Here is a 21,662-nt window from a genome sequence, read left to right as displayed (position 1 = left end):
ACAAGCGAGATAACCCTCTCTGAATAAGCAGTGCTGCTGTATGAATGCTAATCATAATGCAGAGGGATAAATGTAGCATGGACGACACAACAAAGAAGAAATGGCCTTTTTCAACAATCCTATTGAGATCCATTCCAGCTGAACGGCTTACAGTGGGAGTGAGACAATCGAGCCAGCTGAGATTTAACACAGCCAGCCACATGCCCTCCAAGGAAATTCCACCAATGCATGATTGGGCAGTCATTCCTTCATTGTATAGGCCTACATCCTTCTGGGCCTAAATGTTTTCTCATATACAATACCTTGAATCACAGTCTTCAGGACATAGTTGTCTTCTCCCATGGATACCAATGGCCCTTTGTGAACTACTCTCCCCCTGGCAGAATAGCAGAAAAATACAACTTTAGATGAATGGTAAAACATGTCAAATCAATGCGTGTCAAATCGGTCAAGTCCACAAGCCAATTAGCACATAACTCCCTTAGAAGGAAAATGGAGGATGGGGGGGGGGGGGGGGTTTGTTGTTAATTGCTTTGTCTGCTTTACAATCATCTGCCAATAATGTACTTGAAGGAAAGTAAATAAATAAACTGTGGAGAGAGGAACGCGGATAAATAGACAGAGAAAGGAGAGTGAAAAAGAAAAGCAGGCAGTGGAGGACAGGATCGAGAATGCAAGAAAGGGAGAAGAGGGGGATTTATGGAGATATAAGAAACGAAACGTAGCGGAAGGGTTTGACCTGACCGAGACACACCTTCACAGTCTTGCCAGTGCAGTCTGAGGTAGGGCTGAGGAGTGGAATGGGGATCCTCTGGAGTTGAGGGGGAACCTGGGTGCCGGAACCGGGCCCGTCCTTGACCACAAGGACAGGCATTACTTCAAGAATACCTGATGAAAAACATAAATTTACATTTTAGTCAATTAGCAGATGCTCTTATCCAGAGCTACTTACAGAAGCAATTAGGGTTAAGCGCCTTGCTCAAGGGCACATAGACAAGATGGTTCGAATCCCTGAGCCGACTAGGTGAACAAACAACCTCTCGGTTACCGGCCCAACACTCTTAACCGCTGGGCTAGCTATACACTATGTAGCCTATTGTCACAGAAATAACAGACCAAAAATAGGCCAACAATAAAATGACTAAACTTCAAAATACAACTGACTCATCAACAAGCAAAAAGGTGTTTGTTTATTTCCCCCAGGCAGTTGACTGAGAACACATTCTCATTTACAGCAATGACATGGGGAACAGTTACAGGATCGACACATGAGCCAATTGGAAGCTGGGGATAATTAGGCGGCCATGATGGTAGGAGGGCCAGATTGGGAATTTAGCCAGGGTTAACAAGTGCAATGGGATATTTAGTGACTAAAGAGAGTCAGGACATCACTGCCCTGGGTCATTTGTATATTTTTTATTTTAGACCAGAGGAAAGAGTGCCTCCTACTGGAACCTCAACACCCCTTCAGGCAACATCTGGTCTCCCCCATCAAGGGACCAACCAGGACGAATCCTGCTTAGCTTCAGAGGCAAACCAGCAGTAGGAAGCAGGGTGGTATGCTGCTTGCATATCACAAAAGCCTTAGCGAGGGACACAGGAGAGGTGTTTTAGATGCATTCCCAGCAGGTGCTAGGTTGTTACCTATCAGTGTGAGTACTTGTTTGCTTTGGGGGGGATTTCACTGGTGCATCCGACTCCCACAGTGCTACATTGTGTGGCCAGCCTTGGAGGCAGCCAGTCAGTTAACCATTTAGTCAGTCAGAATGAAATATTTTCCTTCCAATTTCGACTAGGGGGGAGGAGCCACAGGCACAACGTGTGAGCCTGCTGGGAGGCTCATTGTACTTAGAACTGTCAATTGTTTACTTTTGAAAAAACGTTCCGACTTAACCAAGAACATCTCCATTTCATCTATAATCCCTCAGTCACAACTCTCTCTAGAACAGTCTGTCATTCTCTCCCAGCTCCATGTAAAACTAAAAGAGGATAGTCTGGCTCCTGGCTCCCTCCGTGTGCATCTTACCCTCAGCACAGCGGCAGCGACACAGTGGGGTTGAGGAGGGGTAGAGGCGCACCAGCTGTAAATACCATCCACAGCCCTGGAGCTTGGTGCCAGCCTGTACCCAGTGAGATGGCAGACGCTCTGGCCTAGGTCCTGCGGTGGAGAGACAGCTGCCTCACCCGTTCCTCAGTCGCCAACCCCCAGCCCTGCCTGGCTCCTTCAAACCACAAGGCGCTCGTTAAGTAAAGAGGCTAATTCAAGTTCAGCCAAACAAATGATTAATGGAGAGGTTTAAATGGCTGAATAACGCTGGAGAATGAGGGAGAAATACTGGCTACTATGTGTTTGTTGGTTAGTACATTCCAGTGTTCTGTAGTGGATGACCAACTGAGTGATATTGAGGACCAAATTAGACATATACATGATATGATGCTCTCCTGAACAGAACACTCCCAAGCAAGACCTGAATATTGAGAGTGGATAAGCTCCCAGGTGTAAATTATCATTGGCCAATAGTTAGGCTACATTAGTAACATGTAGACATGCTAACAGCCTCTGCCATTTATCAAGGGCCTCAAGAATATATATATATATATATTTTTAGAGGCTGGACAATCTTTAATACTGCAAGTAGATTGTGGCTTCTATCAATGTAACTGTCTGGATCATTTTGAATCCCCCATATACACACACACACACACACACACACACACACACACACACACACACACACACACACACACACACACACACACACACACACACACACACACACACACACACACACACACACACACACACACACACACACGTTTGGACATACCTACTCATTCATAAAAAAAAATTAAAAAAGTATACATTGTATAATAATAGTGAAGACATCAAAATTATGAAACAACAGATATGGAATCAAATAGTAACCAAAAAATTGCTAAAACTAAATATATTTTATATTTGAGATTCTTCAAAGTAGCCACCCTTTGCCTTGACAGCTTTGCACACTCTTGGCATTCTCTCAACCAGCTTCACCTGGAATGCTTTTACAAGTCTTCGAGTTCCCACATATACTGAGCACTTGTTGGCTGGATTTCCTTCACGCGGTGTTCCAACTCATTCTAAACCATCTCAATTGGGTTGACGTTGGGTGATTGTGGAAGCCAGATCATCTGATGCCGCACTCAATCACTCTCCTAGGTCAAATAGCCCTTACACAGCCTGGAGGTGTGTTGGGTGATTGTCCTGTTGAAAAACAAATGATAGTGCAAACCAGATATGATGGTGTATGGCTGCAGAATGCAGTGGTAGCCATACTGGTTAAGTGCGCCTTGAATTCTAAATAAATCACTGACAGCGTCACCAGCAAAGCACCCCCAAAACCATCACACCACCACCTACTCCATGCTTCATGGTGGGAACTACACATGCAGAGGTCATCCGTTCACCTATTCTCTGTCTCACAAAGAAACAGCGGTTGGAACAAAACATTTCAAATTTGGACTCATCAGACCAAAGGACATATTTCCACCGGTCTAATGTCCATTGCTCGTGTCCATTGCTCGTGTCTTAGGCCCAAGCAAGTCTCTTCTTCTTATTGGTGTCTTTTAGTAGTGGTTTCTTTGCAGCAATTAGACCATGAAGGCCTGATTCACGCAGTCTCCTGCGTGTTACTTGAACTGCAGAGTTCTGTCACACTATCCAGGTCTATGCCCAAACAGGTCGAGCTTCTACTTTTAATGATCCATCTCTCCAGAAATAAGTCCTGCACTGTTGCCGCTTGTTATAGACCCCCCCTCAACTCCCAGCTGTGCCCTGGACACCATATGTGAACTGATTGCCCCCCATCTATCAACAGAGTTCATACTGCTAAGTGACCTAAATTGGGATATGCTTAACACCCCGGCCGTCCTACAATCTAAACTACATGCCCTCAATCTCACACAAGTTATCAAGGAACCTAACAGGTACAACCCCAAATCCGTAAACATGGGCATCCTCATAGATATCATCCTGACCAACCTGCCCTCTAAATACACCTCTGCTATTTTCAAGGATCTCAGCGATCATTGCCTCATGCCTGCGTCCATTATGGGTCTGCAGTCAAACGACCACCCCTCATCACTGTCAAGAGCTCCCCGAATCACTTCTGCGAGCAGGCCTTTCTAATCGACCTGGCCCGGGTATCCTGGAAGGATATCGACCTCCTCCCATCAGTAGAGGATGCCTGGTTGTTCTTTAAAAGTGCTCTCCTCACCATCTTAAATAAGCATGCCCTATTTAAAAAATGCAGAACTAAGATCAGATATAGCCCTTGGTTCACTCAAGACTTGACTGCTCTTGACCAGCACAAAAACACCATGTGGCGCACTACACTAGCTTTGAATAGTCCCCGCGATATGCAACTTTTCAGGGAATCCATACCAGGAACAAATACCAGGAACAAATACACACACACAGTCACTTGCGAAAGCAAAGGCTAGCTTTTCAAACAGAAAGCACTAATTCCAAAAGGTTTTGGGAAACTAAAGTCTATGGAGAATAAGAGTACCTCCTCCCAGCTGAGCTGAGACTAGGAAACACTGTCACCACTGATAAATCCACAATAATTTGAATAAGCGTTTTTCTATGGCTGGCCGTGCTCTCCAACTGGCTAACCCAATCCCGGCCAACAGCTCTGCACTAGAGGTCGACCGATTATGATTTTTCAGCGCCGATACCGATAGCGATTATTGGAGGACCAAAAAAGCCGATACCGATTAGTCCCTCTCCTCGCTCCAAAAACAAAGTGTTGGAGAAGAAAATAATATGTGCCATGTAAAAATATGTGCCATGTAAAATGTGTGCCATGTAAAAAAAAGCTAACGTTTAAGTTCCTTGTTCAGAACATGAGAACATATGAAAGTTGGTGGTTCCTTTTAACATGAGACTTCAATATTCCAAGGTAAGAGGTTTTAGGTTGTAGTTAATATAGTTTTAAAAGACTATTTCTCTCTATACCATTTGAATTTCATATACCTTTGACTATTGACCATGGTGCTTGCCTACGGAGCTGTGAGGGGAACGGCACCTCAGTACCTCCAGGCTCTGATCAGGCCCTACACCCAAACAAGGGCACTGCGTTCATCCACCTCTGGCCTGCTCGCCTCCCTACCACTGAGGAAGTACAGCTCCCACTCAGCCCAGTCAAAACTGTTCGCTGCTCTGGCCCCCCAATGGTGGAACAAACTCCCTCACGACGCCAGGACAGCGGAGTCAATCACCACCTTCCGGAGACACCTGAAACCCCACCTCTTTAAGGAATACCTAGGATAGGATAAGTAATCCCTCTCACCACCCCCCTTTAAGATTTAGATGCACTATTGTAAAGTGACTGTTCCACTGGATGTCATAAGGTGAATGCACCAATTTGTAAGTCGCTCTGGATAAGAGCGTCTGCCAAATGACTTAAATGTAAAATGTAATGGATGTTCTTATAGGCACTATAGTATTGCCAGTGTAACAGTACAGCTTCCGTCCCCCTCCTCGCCCCTACCTGGGCTCGAACCAGGAACACATCGACAACAGCAAGGGGAATAACTACTACAAATCTAAAAGCGAGTGAAGTATGAAACAGTATTAGCGCACACCCAGCTAACTAGCTAGCCATTTCACATTGGTTACAGAAATACGAGCCTTTGGTCAGTAATATAATCGAATCCGGAAACTATCATTTCGAAAACAAAACGTTTATTATTTCAGTGCTATTGTAAAGTGACTGTTCCACTGGATGTCATAAGGTGAATGCACCAATTTGTAAGTCGCTCTGGATAAGAGCGTCTGCTAAATGACTTAAATGTAAATGTAAATACGGAACCGTTCGGTATTTTATCTAACGGGTGGCATCCCTAAGTCTAAATATTCTTGTTACACAACCTTCAATGTATGTCATAATTACGCAAAATTCAGGCAAATTAGTTCACAATGAGCCAGGCAGCCCAAACTATATACCCTGACTCTGCGTGCAATGAACGCAAGAGAAATTACACAATTTCACCTGGTTAATATTGCCTGCTAAACTGGATTAGTCGTTATAACTAGTGATTATGATTGATTGTTTTTTCTAAAATAAGTTTAATGCTAGCTAGCAATTTACCTTGGCTTCTACTGCATTCCCGTAACAGGCAGGCTACTCGTGTAGTGCAATGGTTAGAGCGTTGGATTAGTTAACTGTGCGGTTGCAAGATTGGACTCCTGAGCTGACAAGGTGAAAATCTGTCGTTCAGGCCCTGAACAAAGCAGTTAACCCACAGTTCCTAGGCCGTCATTGAAAATAAGAATGTGTTCTTAACTGACTTGCCTTGTTAAATAAAAAGGTATAAAAATAAATGTAAAAAAATATATTTTTAAATAAAATCGGAAATTGGCGCCCAAAAATAACGATTTCCGATTGTTATAAAAACTTGAAAATCGGCCCCAATTAAATCGGCCATTCCGATTAAATCGGTCGACCTCTACTACAAATACCTAGGTGTCTGGCTAGACTGTAAACTCTCCTCCCAGACTAACATTAAGCATCTCCAATCCAAAGTTAAATCTGGAATCGGCTTCCTATTTCGCAACAAAGCCTCCTTCACTCATGCTGCCAAACATACCCTCATAAAACTGACTATCCTACCGATCCTTGACTTCAGCATTTACAAAATAGCCTCCAACACTCTACTCAGCAAATTGGATGCGGTCTATCAGTGCCATCCGTTTTGTCACCAAAGCCCCATATACAACCCACCACTGCGACCTGTGTGCTCTCGTTGGCTGGTCCTCACTACATACTCATCGCCAAACCCACCCGCCAAGCCCTGCCTTATTTCAGCTCACTGATCACCATAGCAACACCCACCCGTAGCACGCGCTCCAGCAGGTATATTTCACCTGTCATCCACAAAGCCAACACATATTTGGCCGCCTTTCTTTACAGCTCTGCTGCCAATGACTGGAACGAATTGCAAAAATCACTGAAGTTGGAGACATATCTTCTTCACTAACTTTACGCATCAGCTGTCAGAGCAGCTTACCGATCGCTGCAGCCGTACAAATAGCCCATCTGTAAATAGCCCATCCATCCAACCAACTACCTACCTCATCCCCATATGTTTTTCTGCTCTTTGCACACCAGTATCTTTACTTGCACATCCACATCTGCACATCTATCACCCCAGTGTAAATTATTAAATTGTAATTACTTCGCCCCTATTGGCCTATTTATTGCCTTACCTCCTTACTTAATTTGCACACTGTATACAGATTTTTTTTATTGTGTTATTGACTATACTTTTGTTTATCCCATGTGCAACTTGTTTTTGTCGCACTGCTTTGCTTTATCTTGGCCAGGTCGCAGTATTAAATGAGAACTTGTTCTCAACTGGCCTACCTGGTTAAATAAAGGTGAAAATAATAATAATTCAAAAAACAATCTGAAGCATTTATTTGGGCTGCAATTTCTGAGGCTGGTAACTCTAATGAACTCTGGGTCTTCCTTTCCTGTGGCGGTCCTCATGAGAGTCAGTATCATCATAGCGATTGATGGTAGCTCTTGATAGCCCTATCCAAGCACCCATCTTCTGTATACCACCCCTACCTTTTAGTATAAGAAATACAACACTAAGTTTTGAATCCTGCGTCATTTGGTGTGTCACTTCATAAACCATGTTCCATGGAATCGGTACATTGAAAATCTCTTCCCAATTATTTTGCCATCTGTATGGCACAGCTGTCAATTTGTTGGTCCTTAAATGAAACTGGTATACTTTTTTTTAAATCACAATTTTATTTAAACAATAATGATTATCATTTGACTTTATGATACTCAAGTTTCCTCTTAATGATAGATCATAGCAATCTCCAAGCCTTACTGTTCAAACCCCAATTGCAATAACATTAGCCTGTAACAAAAAGGCTCATTTCCTGAATATAAAATGCCAGATTAATCTGTTTTATGCTCTTGCAGGTGTATGAAAATGTATCCTTTGGCTGAGTAAAAACCCCATAGAAGATAAAACGGTACAGCAGGTGTTTCCATTGCTCTTTTATCGGCTGGGGAACAGTTTGCCAGTGGGAGTGTGAGTGCATGCGAGAGCCTAGTTATGCGCCGGCGGAGCCAAGGCCACTCTCTCACAGACCCAATTTAAAACTCGGCATCACTCTGTTCCTGAGTCAGACTCTTTGCAGGTGAGTGGAGAGGGGGATGGCTAGCAGTCTGTCCAGCCAGATAGACACTGCCTCAGACCCTTGTCCTTTGGTTCTCTCCTCACACCCTTGAGGAAATCGGGCTGGGGACAGACTGAGGTGGCAATGATGAGTCGGTCCGTTCCCTGCTAATTCTGCACGACAGCATAGGAAGGGTTTCTAACTCAGTCAACATCCGTAGAGTGAGTGTCATAGTAGAAGATACTGTGTGAGATGCCATGGCTTTAATTCAAAGGCCCCCCCTTTGTAAGGCCTGCTAATACATTTCCAAAAACAAACAAAAAAGCTTACTGTAGAGAGTTAGAATACACATGGTGCAAGTTTGAAATGTGGTTGTGAATCAGCAGTTTCTTTCATTATGTCAGTCACAGTCACTTTTTTTAGATTGTTAAATTAGCCAGCTATCCAAATTGAAAACAAGTGTTGACGGTCCATATTCTCCTTTCACACCACAGGTGCCATTCTACTGGGTCCGCAAACACAGAAGGAGCTGAAATTCCAAGTGGCATGAGTCTCTATGCTGCCTGACTTAAATCCCCAGCTTGGTGAGTGTGGCATTTGAAGGTGACAGGCCTCACAGAGAAACTCCCATCAGGCTGTGACTCCCAGAAATGCCAAACAAAAAAGAAAAGGAAAACTTGACAAGTTTCACAATAAATCGGTGTAAACTGTAAAATGTCAACAAAAAAATCTAGATCAAGGTACCCATTTCTATATCAAATGCTAAAAAAAGATACATCACAAAATTGTCATCTTTGTTTAAAGGATTGGATTTGAGGTGTCGTTCTGACGCCTTTGAACTGGGATTTTACAGATTAGGCCAACTGTGGGAGCAATGACACCTTTCAGTGTGACTTGTAATGTGATACCAGTATGAAAGCACAGAAAGTTTTGTTAATTCAACCGAACCATCCAAATATTTCAACATTTGTGCTGAATAGTCAGTTGATTTTGTTTGTTTCAATTCTTTCATCCACCAAGGCCTGTGCAAATCGGCTTGATTCCACAAATCTTGCCAGTGATGGATTCACGACGAACATGTAAATAATATGCCGTACCAAATGTCTTGCTGCTGCAGAGTGTAAATGTGGGATTGAGGAAAAGCATAGAGAAAAAAAACCGTGTTGAACAAAGAGCGACGGCTGTATTCAGTGATGCCTCCAGGGCAATGCTGACAAAGCGTCGCTACATGTCAAACAAACTGTTGCGGATGAAGGGAGGACCCTTCGCTTGCTCTACATTTCCATAATCTGGTTTTGATAAAGGCTTACAGAATGGGGCTACCGAAATAGGTCTTCAAAAGGGTTTGTCCAAATCTAACGATACCCACTGCCAAGGGAAGCTTTGTGTTCCTGTATCTCTACAGTGCATGGGGAATTATGGCTCCGACAGAGATGCTGCAGCTGTTATGCTGTTTATGTAAGAAGTGTGATGGGACAGGGTTCTTCCAGAATGGCGTCTTTGCCATCTTTCTCTTTATCTGCAGTCTTCCTTTGAGGTTTCACAGCAGACTGCAAAGGCATTTGTATCTCTGCTCTTCTTCCTTCAAATGGAGCTTATTCCTCTTCTGTGCACCTGTTGTGACTTCGGCGACCATCTTAGCACAAACACTTGCCGTTAAGGCCCGGGTATTTGCTTCTGGGTCAATCCCTATCAATGGACACAAAGGAAGAGTTGGTAGCAGACAGAAAACACAAGACCATCTTTAAAAAACAACATCTGTTTATTTTCTTTCATGAATTACAGAGCAGTTTTGCATCCTCTCATTATTATTATTATTATTATTATTATTATTATTATTATTATTATTATTATCATCATCTTTATTCCATATTTAATAGTATATGTAAAGTACGTATTTTCCTCCTATATATTTCTCTAGTTTTAACAGTGCATTCGGAAAGAATTCAGACCCCTTGACTTTTTCACGTTACAGCCTTATTCTAAAATGGATTAAATATTTATTGTTTTCCGGGAATCGACACACAATACCCCATAAAGACATAGCAAAAACAGGTTTTTAGAAAAATCTGCAAATTTATTATAAGTAAAAAAACTGAAATACCTTATTCATATACAGTGGGGCAAAAAAAGTATTTAGTCTGCCACCAATTGTGCAAGTTCTCCCACTTAAAAAGATGAGGCCTGTAATTGTGGCTCTCACAGACCTGTAACTTCTTCTTTAAGAGGCTCCTCTGTCCTCCACTCGGTACCTGTATTAATGGCACCTGTTTGAACTTGTTATCAGTATAAAAGACACCTGTCCACAACCTCAAACAGTCACACTACAAACTCCACTATGGCCAAGACCAAAGAGCTGTCAAAGGACACCAGAAACAAAATTGTAGACCTGCACCAGGCTGGGAAGACTGAATCTGCAATAGGGAAGCAGCTTGGTTTGAAGAAATCAACTGTGGGAGCAATTATTAGGAAATGGAAGACATACAAGACCACTGATCATCTCCTTCGATCTGGGGCTCCACGCAGGATCTCACCCCGTCGGGTCAAAATGATCACAAGAACCGTGAGCAAAAATCCCAGAGCCACACAGGGGAACCTAGTGAATGACCTGCAGAGAGCTGGGACCAAAGTAACAAAGCCTACCATCAGTAACACACTACGCCGCCAGGGACTTAAATCCTGCAGTGCCAGACGTGTCCCCCTGCTTAACCTCATTAAGTCGACCCTCTACTTTTTCGAACATTCTGTTAAAAATCGCGCAACATTTCAGCGCCCTGCTACTCATAACAGGAATATAGTATATGCATATGATTAGTATGTGTGGATAGAAAACACTCAGACATTTATAAAACTGGTTAAATCACGGCTGTGACTATAACAGAACGTGCGTTTCATCGAAAAGTGCAGGAAAATCTGATCACTGAAAATGGGAAAATATATCCATGCGCCACTTGAACCCATTGTTAAACGTGAACGACAATTAAATGGGGCCGAGGTTGCAATACCTACAGCTTCCACACGATGTCAACAGTCTTGTCATTTGCCTACGATTTGTTTCTTGGTCAAACGGACGCAAGGCAGCGCCTTTCTTCCGGTCTCCGACCGGATATTTTGGTTGAGATTTACCCGGACATTATTTCCAGACGTACAGCTATAGAATATACATCGCCTCGTGATCAATTTGATCGCTTATTAACGTTTACTAATACCTAAAGTTCCATTACAAAAGTATTTCGAAGTGTTTTGTGAAAGTTTATCGTCAACTTTTTTTATTTAAAAAAATTGTTACGTTATAAAATGCTATTTTTTTCCTTGATCACACAGTCTTCATAGATCGATATCTAGGCTATATATGGACCGATTTAATCCAAAAAAAGACCCAATAGTGATTATGGGACATCTAGGAGTGCAAACAAAGAAGATGGTCAAAGGTAATGAATGTTTTATATTTTATTTGTGCGTTTTGTGTAGCGCCGACTATGCTAATTATTTTGTTTACGTCCCCTGCGGGTCTTTTGGGGTGTTACATGCTATCAGGTAGTAGCTTCTCGTGCTTTCGCCGAAAAGCATTTTAAAAATCTGACTTGTTGCCTGGATTCACAACGAGTGTAGCTTTAATTCAGTACCCTGCATGTGTATTTTAATGAACATTTGAGTTTTAACCAGTACTATTAGCATTTAGCGTAGCACATTTGCATTTCCAGATGTCTAGATGGGACGCCTGCGTGTCAGGTAGGAGCAAGAGGTTAAGCCAGTACATGTCCAGGCCCGTCTGAACTTTGCTACAGAGCATTTGGATGATCCAGAAGAAGTTTGGGAGAATGTCACATGGTCAGATGAAACCAAAATATAACTTTTTGGTAAAAACTAAACTCGTGGGGTGGAAACATCATGCTTTGGGGCTGTTTTTCTGCAAAGGGACCAGGATGACTGATCCATGTAAAGGCAAGAATGAATGGGGCCATGTATCGTGAGTGAAAACCTCCTTCCATCAGCAAGGGCATTGAAGATGAAACGTGGCTGGATCTTTCAGCATGACAATGATCCCAAACACACTGCCCGGGCAATGAAGGAGTGTCTTCGTAAGAAGCATTTTAAGGTCCTGGAGTGGCCTAGCCAGTCTCCAGATCTCAACCCCATAGAAAATCTTTGGAGGGAGTTGAAAGTCTGTGTTGCCCAGCAACAGCCCCAAAACATCACTGCTCTAGAGGAGATCTTTATGGAGGAATGGGCCAAAATAGCAGCAACCGTGTGAAAACCTTGTGAAGACTTACAGAAAACATATATAACAAAGTATTGAGATAAACTTTTGTTATTGACCAAATACTTATTTTCCACCATAATTTGCAAATTAATTCATTACAAATTCTTCAATGTGATTTTCTGTATTTCTTTCCTCATTTTGTCCGTCATAGTTGAAGTGTACCTATGATGAAAATTACAGGCCTCATCTTTTTACGTGGGAGAACTTGCACAATTGGTGGCTGACTAAATACTTTTTTGCCCCACTAAGTATTCAGCCCCTTTAAAATGAGACTAAATTGAGGTCAGGTGCATTGTGTTTCCATTGATCATCCTTAAGATGTTTCTACAACTTGGACTCCACCTGTGGTGAATTCAATTGATTGGACATGATATGGAAAGGCACACACCTGTCTATATAAAAGGTCCCACAGTTGACAGTGCATGTCAGAGCAAAAACAAGCCAAGAGGTTGAAGGAATTGTCCGTAGAGCTCTGAGACAGGATTGTGTCAAGGCACAGACCTGGTGAAGGGTACCATAACATTTCTGCAGCATTGGAGGTCCCCAAGAACACAGTGGCCCACATCATTCTTAAATGAAGAAGTTTGGAACCACCAAGACTCTTCCTAGAGCTGGCCGCCCAGCCAAACTGAGCAATTGGGGAGAAGGGCCTTGGTCGGGGAGGTGACCAAGAACCTGATGGTCTCTGACAAAGCTCCAGAGTTCCTCTGAGGAGATGGGAGAACCTTTCAGAAGGACAAACATCTCTGCAGCACTCCACCAATCAGGCCTTTATGGTAAAGTGGCCAGACGGAAGCCACTCCTCAGTAAAAGGCACGACAGCCCGATTGGAGGCACCTAAAGACTCTCAGACCATGAGAAAGAAGATTCTCTGATCTGATGAAACCAACATTGAACTATTTGGCCTGTATGCCAAGCGTCCCGTCTGGAGGAAACCTGGCACCATCCCTATGGTGAAGCATGGTGGTAGAAGCATCATGCTCTGGGGATGTTTTTCAGCGGCAGGGACTGGGAGACTAGTCGGAATCGAGGCAAAGATGTCCGGAGCACAGTACAGAGAGACCCTTGACAAAAGCCTGCTCCTGAGCGCTCAGGACCTCAGACTGGGGTGAAGGTTCATCTTCCAACAGGACAATGACCCTAAGCACACATCCAAGACAACACAGCTTTGGGACAAGTCTCTGAATGTCTTTGAGCGGCCCAGCTGAGCCCGGACTTGAACCCGATCAAACATCTTGACAGAGATTGAGAGGATCTGCAGAGAAGAATGGGAGAAACTTCCCAAATACAGAATTGCCAAGCTTGTAGCAGCATACCCAGGAAGGCTCACTGCTGTATTCGCTGCCAAAGGTACTAAAATAAAGTACAGTTTTTATTTTTAATAAAATAGCAAACATTTCTTCAAACCTACTTTTGCTTTGTCTTTATGTTGTATTATGTGTAAATTGATGAGGATTTGTCTTTTGTTATCAGTTTTAGAATAAGGCTGTATCATAACAAAATGTGAAAAATGTCAAGGGATCTAAATACTTTCCGAAGACACTGTATAAAAGGAAATCATCAATACAGTACATTTACATTTCATAATACAAAAGAGAATATGAGAATGATTGCAAGAAATATTAACAATATCCCTTCATTCAGCCCCTCCTCGTTCTTAACCAGTTACCAACTTACCTATAAAAAAAGACCTACTGTACCTTATTTGTACCATTTTTTTGTCACTCCTTTTTGGTTGTTGGCCGACTGGTTTCCCTCTCGGGTTGCTCGCCTTCAGGCTTCTGCTGCTAGCATTCCTCTTCTGCTAGCTCTTCGCTAGAAGCTGCCCGTCTTCTCTTGGCTGGTCGAAGGAGGAGTGGCCATCTTCATTACATAGAGTGCATTACTGGAGTTCTTGCATTCTCTGGCCTTGTGTCCAAGGGATTCATAGCACTAGCACTGTATGTATGCGCATTCTTGATAGTCAAGGCCGCGGATGAAGCAGCGCAGGACCTGTCCGGGGTAGAAAATCCTACCACTGTAGGGGCCCAAAGTGATTGCGTTCAGCACCTCTAACAGCTCTCCGGTCCTTCCCCTCTTCAACTTCACCCTGTACTTCCTCACTCTGTACCAGAAACCATACTTATCTACAGGCTTTAAAGCTGGCTGTAGAATGGTGCAGTCTCTCTCAATGAAGCAGTCAACATCTTCATCAGTTAGATTTCCCGTCCAGAACTTAACCACAAGGTTCTTCTCGTCGATGTTCATTGCAGATTCCACCTGCCAGGACTTCCACTTTTCTTCATGTGACTTACATAGACTCCGAGGAAGTGGAGAAAAGACCGCTCTGCTTTGAAAACAAGTTAATGTTCCCTCCTATTAGGTAAGGCTCTGAACTATAGATGTCACTGGCATTAATCCAATTAGATTCAAATAAATATTGTTTCCTACATAGTCTCTGTTAGGGGCTAAAGGTCGACCGATTAATCGGAATGGCCGATTAATTGGGGCCGATTTCGCGTGTTCATAACAATCGGAAATCTGTGTTTTTGGACGCCGATTTTGCCGATATTTTTTGCCCACAACTTTATTTAACGATGCAAGTCAGTTAAGTACACATTCTTATTTTTAATGACGGCATAGGAACGGTGGGTTAACTGCCTTGTTCAGGGGCACAATAACACATTTTTACCTTGTCAGCTCAGGGATTCAATCTTGCAACCTTACGGTTAACTAGTGCAACGCTCCAACCACCTGCCTCACGAGGAGCCTGCCTGTTACGCAAATGCAGTAAGAAGCCAAGGTAAGTTGCTAGCTAGCATTAAACTCATCTTATAAAAACAATCAATCATAAACACTAGTTATAACCACACATGGTTGATGATATTACTAGTTTATCTAGCGTGTATAATCGATGCGGTGCGCATTCGTGAAAATGCTGCCCAGTGTCGAAGGGAGATTTAAACAAAAGGAAGCATTTGTTTTTGTTTTTACAAAGAAAGAGACATGAAAATACAAGAGGCTTATTAATTCCATACTCTTCACTCTTCACACAGTGATAATTCATTACATGATCCTGTACCTGAACCATTATTCTCAAAGATGTATGCTTTGATTCTAGCTGCCGATGAAAGGCGAGATCCTAAAATAATGGCAGTGGGCAATGTAGCAAAACAAATCTATTAGCCTAAATGATAGAGCAGATAAAAGTAAACAGGGATTTTTAAAGAAATTGGTTAAAATTACAGAGCCAATTTAAACATGTAATGCCCTACATTTAACAATTATGGCACTACCTTAAAAGCACTTGGTGATAGAAGTTATTCATGTGCTAATAAGCCTATGATCTAAAATGTAGCCTTGCAACAGTTCAGCTAAAATTAAATTGTGCTACTTTGGCTATGCCTAATTTAAACACTGTTCATTACTGAATGAACATGATAAGCCCCACAGACACCTTCACCTCATAGTATAGGGAAGTGGTTTTCAAACCTCTCCTTGGGGACCCCCAGACTAGCTCACCAGATTCACCTGAAGAGCTTGATAATTAGTTGACAATTTAAATAAGGTGTGCTAAGCAGTTAGGGCTGGCACAATTACCAGGGGTCCCCTGATTAAAAGCATAAGAAATGTCTTTCTGCATTTTGTAAACGCAGACCTAAAATGCTTCTTCTTGTCATTTCTGCTCGGCATCAGACTAATTTTGTGCTTCATTTGCACTTCTCTACTTGGATGAAAATTCACGAACTAGGCATTCTATCAGCAAACAGCGCTCTGACTGATGTGTAGCTACTTTTCTCGGTGTAGCCTACTTTAAATCAGGTAAAATCCAGGATTAACTTCAAGAAAAACATTAGAAATATGACCTTGCTTTGTCATTTACTTGTGTGGCTACTAGCCAAATATCATTGCACCTCTGTTGTCATCTGATGAAAACAAAGCTTTTTCTGACAAATGTGTAGCACTAATGTCTTTTCTGTGAATGAAAACTATAGTTGCAAGCCCCTGATCACTAGTGAAGAAAAAAATTAACACAATGGTTTGGGAATGGTTTGGGAAAAAAAAGCAGATTTATTTATGGTCTGAGTTTTGAAAATGCAGTTTTTTTTAACATTAATGTGATTGATGAATTACTGTATAACCCTGTAGCCAACAGTTATTGATGAAGACATCATGAAAATAAAATAACCGTTTAAACAATGTTATTATTTTTTTGTGTGTGTGGAAAGAACAGCCGACTGAAGACAGGATGGCCGGGCATTCCTGTGGTTTAGTCCGTTTCTACTTTACCATGGACTCTACAACATGATGAAACTTTGTTGCACATTGCTGAAACAAGCAAGATGTTGTAGCAAACGAGTCTTCGGTTGCCTATGCAAAACACCCTTCCCTGCAGCAGCAGCTCATGCGTTCAGGAGCGGAAGAGAAAATGTGAGTCTTAAAAAATATATAGATATTATTTGTTGTGCGATTCGAATAGCTATTACGGTGACCGCGATCATTTGGCTGACCAATAACCGTCATCCAAAATTCAATGACCGTCACAGCCCTACTAGCAGTAAAATCGTTCAAATTAGAGGTCAGCCGATTATGAGCTTTCAACGCCGATACAGATTATTGGAGGACCCAAAAAAAAAGCCGGTACCGATTAATCGGACAATAAAAAAATAAAAAAATGCTTTTGTAATAATGACAATTACAACAATACTGAATGAACACTTATTTTAACTTAATATAATACATCAATAAAAATCAATATAGCCTCAAATAAATAATGAAACATATTCAATTTGGTTTAAATAATGCAAAAACAAAGTGTTGGAGAAGAAAAGTGCAATATCTGCCATGTAAAAAAGCTAACGTTTAAGTTCATTGCAAAGAAAAACAGAGCACTGGAAACAGAGTGATGACGCAAATCTCACGACATCTAAGCACAGAGCTGATGATGGCGAACAGCTCTAATATTTTGCATGAGTGTTTACTGTAGATTGTGGAGTAGTTTTTTTCTTCTTCAAATTCACATTTGCTCAATTTCAAACATTAAGCTATTCAACCTTCTTGCCGTAAACTTGTCCTACAGTCCCTCTAGCCTTGATACTAATAGCAAGCATTTGTCCCAGCCTAGCACTACAACAGCTGATTCTAGTAGCCTAACCACGGTGTTCATTAATTAAGAGTGTGTGTGTTCGTGCTGGCCAGGAACAAAAACCTGCACACCCTGTAGGTTTCCAGGAACAGGGCTGGTCACCACAGATCGACAGGGTTTGATCCCTTTTAAGCAATATATTTACAAAGAAAAACTGAAGGTGAATAAAGTAACTTATAATTCAGGATAGAAAACCACAGCTGTTAGGACCGTATAATTACAGTGATTTATGATTAATAGCGCAACATTTTTTTACTTGATTAAATTACTTTGTCTATGTACCGTCTTGATCACTAGAACTAGTCTGCTATTTAATATTCTTAATCATTATTCGTTTGTCTCTGTACCACCATACAGCCACCCAATGGGGACCAATTACACAGTGGAATTACAGTTCCCTTAAATGGTAATTATGCCTGCATTGGGGCCCACAGTGTAGCGCTACATAGTAATTTAGCTGCTTTAGTGACTTTGTAAGTTCACTGGGAACTTATTCCATTACATTTAAACAGAAAGTCATCTTGGCCCATTAGATTTTTTTTTATTTTTACCTTTATTCAACTAGGCAAGTCAGTTAAACAAATTCTTACTTACAATGACGACCTACCCTGGGCAAACCCTAACACGGACGACGCTGAGCCAATTGTGCGCCGCCATTTGTGACTCCCAATCATGGCCAGTTGTGATACACCGTGGAATCGAACCAGGGTCTGTAGAGACGCCTCTAGCACTGAGATGCAGTTACTTAGACCGCTGCGCCACTCGAGAGCAAATCCCTGGCACACACCACTTATGCATTTTACAATTATTATTCATCCTGCTACCAGTCACTTTCTCCTAATCCCTCGCCTATATGTACATCTACCTCAAACTACACCTGTATCCCTGCTCATTGTAAATTTGGTATTGGCACTGACCCTGTTTGTAGCTTCCTCTATTTTCTTATGTTTTCTTTATTAAATATACTATTCTGATATTGATTACTGCACTGATGGGTTGAGCGTTTCACTGTACTTGTGCATGTGACAATAAAACCATGAAGTTCACATGTTTTGGACTAGTTAGCTAACTTAAATTCGGTCTAGCTAACACGTTCATAAATGAACTGTCAAACAAGTTCGCTAGCTAAAGACAGTAGCAGGCTTGCTAACTCTAACGCTCTGGTCCACGCGCATGCGTCGGATGCACACGCATGGAGAGCTAAAATGCTATTTTTTTATTTATTTTATTTTTTAGAAACGACATCCTGCGCACACAACACTTTTTCACTTTTTTTACTTTGTTGAGGTTATGAAAGCATACTGAAGATAGTCACTAAACAAAATCGGGGGGAAACAAAGACAACTTGCTGTTGTTGTGCGATGGACCAGAGCTACTTGGCTAAAATGGCTAGGTATAGTAACTTTCTAAAACAATTGCTAGTAGATATGACGCTACGTTATGCCTCAATCTGATTAGCTACATTTCCTAATTTACATATTAAGTAACTAGAAAGGTATCCATATTCTGACCATACGAAAACTTTTGACTGTTCACTAGCTAACGTTGGTCGGTGAGATAGCCAGCTTCTTCACAGCTAACGTTAGCATGCACGATAGCTAGCAGTAGACAACAAGATAAGTCTTGCAAGGATCCAAAGCAAGTCCATTTTTCCTCATACGTGACAGACGAGGACACCAATATAAATTATGTTGAGGCAATGACTAAATGAAAGTCAAAGTTTGTCAACTTACTTTGAGTTTACATGCAGCACGGACTGATTCCTTGAATTTCCCTCTTGTTTTTCACTATTGAGGAACCAACTACCAGTATGACAGATATCGACGTCATCTTTTTGCGCATGCGTACGGCATATGGAGGGCCGCGTTCACCTCAGTCAAAGAGGGAAAGGCAAAGTCAGTATAATATATATTTTGAACGGTTTGTGTAATGTTTACTGTTAATTTCTAATTGTTTATTTCACATTTGTTTATTATCTATTTCAATTACTTTGACAATGTTAACATATGTTTCCCATGCCAATAAAGCCCATTGAATTGGGGTTCAATAAAAAAATTACTGAATACAGATGCTCTTTGCTTGCGTGCAAACAGTCAGACATGCTTCCAGAGAATCTTATGCAGGGTTTCAAGTAATTTCTATCTCAAATACAATTGTATTTCTCACTTACGCCGAATACCCTTAACCAACGATGCAGTTCAAGAAATAGAGTTAAGAAATATATATACAAAATAAACTAAAGTAAAAAAAAAATAGAAAAAAAAAAAAATTACATGACAATAACGAGGCTATATTTTCTGCACATTAACACTAAAAGCTTATTACCTAAAATGGATCAATTGAAAGTGTGGGTACACAGCTCCAATACAGATGTGTTGGTCATTACTGAGACGTGGTTAAGGAAGAGTGTTTTGAACACTGCTGTTAACCTTTCTGGTTATAACCTTTTTTGGCAAGACAGATCTTCTAAAGGTGGGGGAGTGACAATCTTTACCAAGGAACACCTTCAGTGCTCAAGTCTGTCTCCAAACAATTTGATTTGCTGGTTTTAAGCATTAAACTTTCAAATAACTCTTTGTTGACTGTTGCTGGGTGCTATAGTCCTCCATCAGCACCGGTCTGTACCCTACCTGTACCCTACCTGCCCTAAGCTCTCTCCAGGCCCCTTACACTAAGCCTGAATGTGTCCAGCTAGGTGACATACTTAAACCACATGACCAAGTCCTAAAGCAATGGGACTCCCTAAATCTTTCTCAGATTATTACCAATCCCACAAGGTATGACTCCAAACACCCAGAAAAGGCTACTCTCCTCAATGTTATCCTCACAAATGATCCTGATAGGTAACAGTCTGGTGTTTTCTGTAATGACTTTAGTGATCACTGTTTTACAGCCTGTGTTCGTAATGGCTGCTCAGTGAAACGACCTGTCCTGATTTGTCATAGACGCTTGCTAAAAAACTTCAATGAGCAAGCCTTCCTTCACGAACTGTCCTCTGTAAAATGGGATAGAATCAGCTTGATCCTGTCATGTATTGTCATGTATTGTCATGTCTTGTCCCTGTGCTTTCTCTTCTCTTCGTTTCCCCCTGCTGGTCGTATTAGGTTTCTTTCTCTCTCTCTATCCCTCTCTCTCTCTATCGTTCCGTTCCTGCTCCCAGCTGTTCCTCATTCTCCTAACGACCTCGTTTACTCTCTCACACCTGTCCCCTATTTTGCCCTCTGATTAGGTCTCTATTTCTCTCTCGGTTTCTGCCTCTGTCCTTGTCGGATTCTTGTTTGCTTTGCCTTTGTTCCGTCCTGTCGTGTTTTGCCTTTTCATCAGATGCTGCGTGTGAGCAGGTGTCTCTGTCCGCTACGGCCCGCGCCTACCCGAAGGGACCTGCAGTCTGTTGCCGCTTGTCCTGCAATTCTCCTCAACAACTAGAGGAATGATGTTTTCCCTGTTTGGATATCTCCTGTAAAGATTGAGGATTATGTTTTCCCTGTTTGGACTTTAATAAACTCAGTTTCTGTTAAGTCGCTTTTGGGTCCTCACTCACCTGCATAACAGATCCCCTCTGTCGAACAAACAAACACGCCCCCATAAAGAAAATTATCATTAAAAACAGGTTCAGCCCCTGGTTTGACCATGATCTTACGGAGTTACTACACCTCAATAATTGCATTTGGCAAAAGGCTCAGCACATGCATACTCAGGCTGACTGGCTCTCATTCAGACAAATTATTAATAAATGCACACAGGCTATCTGGAAGGCCAAAGAGTTACTTTAAGGCACAGTTCTCTCTCTGGGTCTAACCCCAAGAAGTTCTTGAAAACGGTTAAAGCCCTGGAGAATAAACCCTCCTCCTCACAGCTTCCCATGTCCCTTAATGTTGATGATGTGGTTGTTACTGACAAGAAGCACATGGCTGAGCTCTTTAATCACCACTTCATTAAGTCATGATTCCTATTTGACTCAGCCATGTCTCCTTGCCTGTCCCTTTCTTCTTTAAGTTGTTGCCCCTATCATCGCCAAGCTCCAAACTTTTTAACCTGTCTCTCCTTCCTGGGGAGATTCCCATTGCTTGGAAGGCATCCATGTTTCG

The 21,662-nt window shown here is 42.0% G+C and overlaps 1 protein-coding gene across 1 annotated transcript in view; it reads right to left on the bottom strand.

Moving 5' to 3' along the window:
• The window catches only part of pot1 (protection of telomeres 1 homolog), a 49,979-nt gene extending 30,539 nt beyond the window's left edge, over nucleotides 1-19,440 (bottom strand). Inside the window, 4 exon segments of the mRNA XM_046352448.1 lie at nucleotides 303-375; nucleotides 755-888; nucleotides 2,027-2,222; nucleotides 19,308-19,440. Coding sequence (XP_046208404.1) covers nucleotides 303-375; nucleotides 755-874 — 193 coding nt within the window. The 5' untranslated portion in view covers nucleotides 875-888; nucleotides 2,027-2,222; nucleotides 19,308-19,440.
• Nucleotides 19,441-21,662: the final 2,222 nt, after the last annotated feature.

Source organism: Oncorhynchus gorbuscha, linkage group LG06 (assembly GCF_021184085.1).
Source record: "Oncorhynchus gorbuscha isolate QuinsamMale2020 ecotype Even-year linkage group LG06, OgorEven_v1.0, whole genome shotgun sequence".
Classification (NCBI taxonomy): domain Eukaryota; kingdom Metazoa; phylum Chordata; class Actinopteri; order Salmoniformes; family Salmonidae; genus Oncorhynchus; species Oncorhynchus gorbuscha.
The sequence above is the reverse complement of the archived record's forward strand: the minus strand, read 5'-3'. Positions and strand labels throughout refer to the sequence as shown.